The sequence below is a fragment of the Salvelinus alpinus genome, chromosome 37 (assembly GCF_045679555.1).
Source record: "Salvelinus alpinus chromosome 37, SLU_Salpinus.1, whole genome shotgun sequence".
Taxonomy (NCBI): Eukaryota; Metazoa; Chordata; class Actinopteri; order Salmoniformes; family Salmonidae; genus Salvelinus; species Salvelinus alpinus.
In genome coordinates, this window is record NC_092122.1 from 7,929,237 (window position 1) to 7,935,236 (window position 6,000).

The following is a 6,000-nucleotide window of genomic DNA, read 5'->3' on the forward strand; positions in this document are numbered from 1 at the left end:
GTCTCCAGTGAATCAACAGCTTTGACAAGGGGCTGTCATCACCTGCTAGTGTCAAAACAATCAGCAGTAGAAATGTTAGACCATTCTTGCTCTCGTCTCCCACTGATGAGACCGAGCTAGAGCGAGTGAGAGCGAACGAGACAGGAAGCCTTTCATCAGTGTAGCAGCTCCACCCAGCCAGCGACCCACTTATAGATATGTCCCTACTTCAACCACAGCTCACATGATCCCAGAGGTGGAAATGTGTGTGGACACAAAACGTACACACACTGTTGACAGATGTCCAGGAAAAGTTGAGTGGCTGTTGAGTGGAAACACCTGCAGAACCTGCATCTCCTCCTGACAGCTGGAAGCCTATCCCCAGCTCTTATTCTATTCAGAAAGCTCGCTCTCTCACACTAACCTCTCTCTATCCATCTATGTCTCCCTCTCCCCAGGTCTCTTTCTTTGATTCGCTCTCTTTTGTTTTCTCAATCTCTCGCTCCACTCACATCTATCAGATTGCTCCATTTAGCCTGACAAACAGAAACCTTTCTCGCCATCATTCCTTTGCAGCACCATTCTCAGATTGAAACTCCAATCCTTAGGGTGCACCTAGATTCACAACACAGCTCGTTTCATTAACGCAGCCTGTTGAGAACTCCACTATGGTGAGTGCTGCAGTAAAGCGGAGACCGCTAGCTATGTCACGTCTCGTTAATGTTGCTTCGTGGCCCCGTCTGTAGGCTCCACACACACACACACACCCCTAAGCCCCAAAACTTGAGCTGAGTTAGAGGCGGGCCTAGAGCCTCCACCTCCAATGGGAGAACAGGATTCACCAGTGGGCGTGGAGAAGAAGGGGAGCAGGCCATGTTTCTCTAACTGTGTATTTTTGCGGGATTCCCCAAGCACTCTCCCAGCTGCCAAACTAAGCCAGAGGAAAAGACTGCAGCACACACATACACAGCCTTGTCTGTCTACCAAGGCAGTCTGGCTAGGTCCCTTTGCCTACCCACCCCCCAACTACACTCCAAGTGTCAGCTACAGGTCATATCCTCCAACCATTTCCCTATTCTCGTTCATTCCGCCTTCTTCCTCCTCTTCTCTCTTCGAGAAACTAGCGTGGGAAGCAGGGGAGGGAGAGTGAAATGAATCCACACTGCATGTCTTAAACATGGCTCCTCATCCAGCTTTCTCTGCCACTCCTGGTTTGCATCCATATTCCCTATAGAGTGCACTACTTTTGACCAGGGCCCATAGGGAATAGGGTGCCATTTGGACGGCATACATGTGTGAGCTACATAAATCGTCCAGTGTGTGTGTGTAATATTCACATCCAGAACACCTTCATGGAAGCTATTGCAGCTAGCTGAAACGTTCTCTATTGTGGTTAGTGGTATATCCAATCACTTGAGAGCTGCAGTTGCTGTGTGTAGGCTTTCTTCCTTTATTCTAAGTGTATACATCTGCTCTCCCAGCAGGTCCCTCCCTCCTCAGGTCCCAAATGGCACCCTTTTGCCTATATAGTGCACTACTTTTGACCAGAGCCCATAGATAGGGGCCATTTGGGACGCAGCCATACTGTGTGCGCCAGTGCAGAAATGATCTGAAGGCTAAAGGGCGAGAGGGATAAGTGAATTAAAGATGCTGGGTGAAAATAACCTGGTCGTTGATGAATGGGATCTGTAAAGTGTGTGTGTGTGTGTCCTTTAGAGTCAGCCCCTCTGCGACTCCACACAGCCCAGGAATAATAAATGAGCTGTACCATTCCTCATCTCTGGCAGCCTTCCACCTGCTGCTGAGGTAATACTGTAGACGCCAGCGTGACACACAGAGGTGAGACACATCAGGGAGGTCATTAAAGGCCTCAACCACAACAGCAATTTCCCAGTGGGCAATATTAGCTAGTTGAAGCAACGTCATGCTGACGTCGTATTTGTTACGTCATGGCCAGCCAGGGTGGATACTGAAAGAAATGGGACGTTTTTTGACACAAGTATTTTAATTACCAGAAAAATATTTTTTTTTCTCAGTGGGAGGTAGAGGACTCTGAATGCCTATGTTTTTGCCTGGTGGGAGGCGTGGGGGAGACACTTCCATAATCCTCAGTGGGTTTAGCTCGGTCATGCGTTCAGAGTCTGAGTCAAAGGGCTTAGAGTGCATACAGGGTTACGGTACACTAGGGTAGCTGCCTGTTCTGGCTGGCCAGCCACTGTGAACTAGTGTACTTCAGGGAGTGTGCACTAGGTAGGGCACTGACTCTAGGGAGCGTTTACTGAAACAGAGGAGGAAACATCAAACAAGTCTCTTCGGATTGGTTCTGTCTCCAGGTACACTATGACAAAGGGGAACAGAGAGGAGAATCCCCCTGTGAATTAACGGGAGTCACGAGGACACAGGCTGGGTTGTGACACACACACACACACACACCTCCAGCGGCCCACTGTCTGGGTCCCATGGGACCCTCTCAACACCACAGAGAAAGAGGGACATGAATCCTAAATCAAAGGGCATCAAGTTCCTTCCGGGATGTAGGAGAGCACAGGGGGCGTGGAGGGCATAAGATCTGCATAACGGCCCAATACATGGGCCGACCAGCAAAGAAATTGAGAAGAATTTCAGAAATCACGGGCAATGCAAATTGAAAAATAGCACACCATGCACTGCCAATGCAATGGTGTCAAAACATAAACTGGACAAAATAGGCCCAATTGTTCTCAGTCCAAAATGCTGCTCTTTGTGTCTCAGAAAGATATCCCATCTAGAAATGTGACAGTGATTCAGCCAATTCCATTCCTTCAGCCTACGGTCCAACTTGAGTCCATGCCATCAGCAGTGTGTCATAATAATAGTTGTGGAAGAGGGAGAGGAAACAGTGACACTAGATAAACACATACTAATTCACAGCGGTACAGTATGTATGCCTTGAGATACAAAACACACTCCAGTTAGTGGACCTATTTAAAGCACATGCTATTAGCTCAGTTGCTACTCTCCATATGGCCATAGCAGAGAATCAGAAGAGACAGTGGTGAAGGAAAGACAACCGAATAGCACTGCAAGGCTTAAAACTGTATATACATGTGTTTCTTCAAACACTGACTTATTTATCAACCCAAATATGAATGTGCAACAAACCCTAAGCCGATGTTTAGGGGTGTAATAATGTAGTGTCTCTGTTGCAAGTACACACGGGTGGAGCAGCGGAGGCCCCAACATGTAAAGCCTGCAGCTGAGAGCTGTGAGTCACACTGGCTTGTCAAACTCCATCACAGACCGTACTGACTTGCTCTGAGGAAAAAGGAGACCTTGAACTGTGTGTGTGTTCATAAGAAGGGGATGTGGAGGAGATCTTTCCAAAATGCTCCAGAAGGGCGTTGGGAGAGAATCCGAAAATCTCAACTGCCGTCAAAACAAAGCAGCCTGCCAGCGACAGGAGGAGGAAAAATATCAAGTATTTCCAGAAAGCGCGGTGGCTTTGAAAAATCCAACTTACTTGATGAAGCAGCGGGCTCCTTCGAACGTATATCCCTCCTCCCATCCCGTTGGTAAATCTATGCGGGAAAGAGGAGGGAAAGAGAAGGGGCGGAGGGGGAGTAATGAATAGGCTACGAGACAAATACATCGCAACACACACAAGCGGCTGATAGGAGCAGAGATCTGCGCGTGACCGAAAACACCGTTTCCCAAGCCAGCACCTTACGCAATATTTATAGCCTACCGATATGCTATCCATTAATGATATAGCCTAGTGCGGATGATCAAATAGCCTCATCGTCATTTCTATTCGTATCCGTTATTCAACATATTGTATTGATGGAAGTGAGATTGTAAAAGCCTGCTTCCTAGGCATTGACAGTGTGAGGATCTATGCATTCCGCGCACGATGTCTTCCCTCTAATGCAATGGATATGGAATGGTAACAATAACATCCTTGTCCGAAGTCATTTCCAAAACAATACAAACATTTGTTGCATTCAACATTTGTAGCGAGTTACGCATCAATGTTTCATGTTATCATTTTATCAACAGCTGTTGTTACAATTGTTACAAAATAACTGCCCAGTGCTTCGGGCTTAAGCCTTACAGTTTAGTCTACAACCCTGGCAAGTGGCAAACAATGATGTCAAAAAAAATCTAAAAATCAACTAACTTCTTCGTTTATGAATGCGAATGCCTACGTGACCGAACTTTCAACAACTCTGTCGCAATGCCTTGGTGACATTAATTGGCGGCTCAACTTGATGGTCTGAGCGCAGAGGAGAGAAAGATAGACAGACGGCTGTTGCTTGCGGCAGTGAGTCTTCGCTCAACGTTTATCGGTGGTTTCTGAAACCATTTAAAACCGAGACTCTTGCCGTATGTAACGATTGGAAGAGTTCGATGCGAACCGTTTTTACCTGGGGTTTTTCTGTGCCCCGTTATGACGGCCTCTCCGGTGACGGGATGCAGCCAGGTCGTACTCTTGGCTTCTTCACTGTTGGGTAAGAAACAGGGAGAAGGTGAACACGCAAATAACACAGACATAAACAAACGCGTCGAAACAAAGCCAATACACTTCCATGCGCTGTATCCTGGGAATATTTACTTGATGAAGAATATTCTTCCGTCCCGAGTAACCCCATAACTCCAAGAAGAAGGCAGGCAGGAGAGCCAGTCCGGGTTTAGATCCGCCGCCATGTCTAGCAGAGGACGGAGACTGGAGTGCGCGTATCCGTGCCGTGGGCGCGTACTCGTCAACCCTAAGCAACTGGGCGCGGGGAACCTCTGTGGGGCGGGAGCGTGCTTGCATGGTACAGAGGTCTCCTGTTTCCACCTTGTTTTTAAAACTTTTATTGAAACAAATTATGTTTTGTAAGTACATACTAACGAGCATAAACACTAGTGTATATATACAATAGCCTAGAGCAAGCCTATGATTCTGAAAAATATCCCACCGCAGTTATTTACATGCTAAAGATGTGAAATTCAATTTCTCATGTCACAATTAATTAGATATGGCATTATATAGTAATATATAAATTCACACATTATGTCCTTGTAGCCTGGGGCTACTGTATTCACCAATAGAATAGTCATCCTGCAAGTGTGTTAAAGCTTACATGGATGGTCCGTCTGTAATGTTCCGTATTATCACACAGGTAAACCTTGTACCTCACTGCATGGTTCAGCTGTCTATAAATCCTTCTCTCTCCCCCTCCTTAGCCCTCCCCTCACCCCCTCTCTATAGGTCAGACAGAGCAGAGGGTCCCGAGTAGATTGGATGCATGTGAGAATGGGTGCATGTATGCGAGTGTAGAAGTGCAAGTGTGTGTATGCATGAGTGTGTGTGTGTACATGATGTGTGTGTGTGTGTGTGTGTGTGTGTGTGTGTGTGTGTGTGTGTGTGTGTGTGTGTGTGTGTGTGTGTGTGTGTGTGTGTGTGTGTGTGTGTGTGTGTGTGTGTGTGTGTCATACACGAAATGATGGTGAAAACACAATGCAGACAGGTTAGCCAGGATGCCAACACCACGCATATAAGATTTAACTATCAACAAATAACTACATAAATGAAAACAAAAATGTCCACTGTCCACTAACCATTATGGAGGTGGCTTGCCAACGCCAAACAAAGGATACCAACTAGATACTGATCTAGGGTCAGTTTGCTGTTCCACCTCCATAATGGTTAAGGTTAGGATTTGGGGAGGGTAAGCTGATCCTGGATATGTTGTCTGAGAAGGGGAACGTCTACCCACCCCTCAGGCCTCCTGGCCTTGTGAACTCACCACTAAATTCATCCAATTAGTAATCCTTATGTCCAAGGGGGTTTAGCAGATTAGTGTGTGTGTGTGTGTGTGTGTGTGTGTGTGTGTGTGTGTGTGTGTGTGTGTGTGTGTGTGTGTGTGTGTGTGTGTGTGTGTGTGTGTGTGTGTGTGTGTGTGTGTGTGTGTGTGTGTGTGTGTGTGTGTGTGTGTGTGTGTGTCAGAGGAGACTGTTATGAGACCTTTTAGGTTGGAGTCAAAACATATCTGTTGA

The 6,000-nt window shown here is 46.7% G+C and overlaps 1 protein-coding gene across 9 annotated transcripts in view; it reads right to left on the reverse strand.

The window, feature by feature from the left end:
* Nucleotides 1-4,773, reverse strand: part of LOC139566086 (pleckstrin homology domain-containing family A member 5-like) — a 189,064-nt gene extending 184,291 nt beyond the window's left edge. For all 9 annotated transcript variants that reach the window (XM_071386990.1, XM_071386987.1, XM_071386993.1 and 6 more), the window contains exons 1-3: nt 4,571-4,773; nt 4,383-4,459; nt 3,479-3,536 (exon numbers count right to left, since the gene is read on the reverse strand). In XM_071386990.1, the coding sequence (XP_071243091.1) occupies nt 3,479-3,536; nt 4,383-4,459; nt 4,571-4,662 (227 nt within the window). In that variant the 5' untranslated portion in view covers nt 4,663-4,773. The remainder of the gene's footprint in view (nt 1-3,478; nt 3,537-4,382; nt 4,460-4,570) is intronic.
* Nucleotides 4,774-6,000: the final 1,227 nt, after the last annotated feature.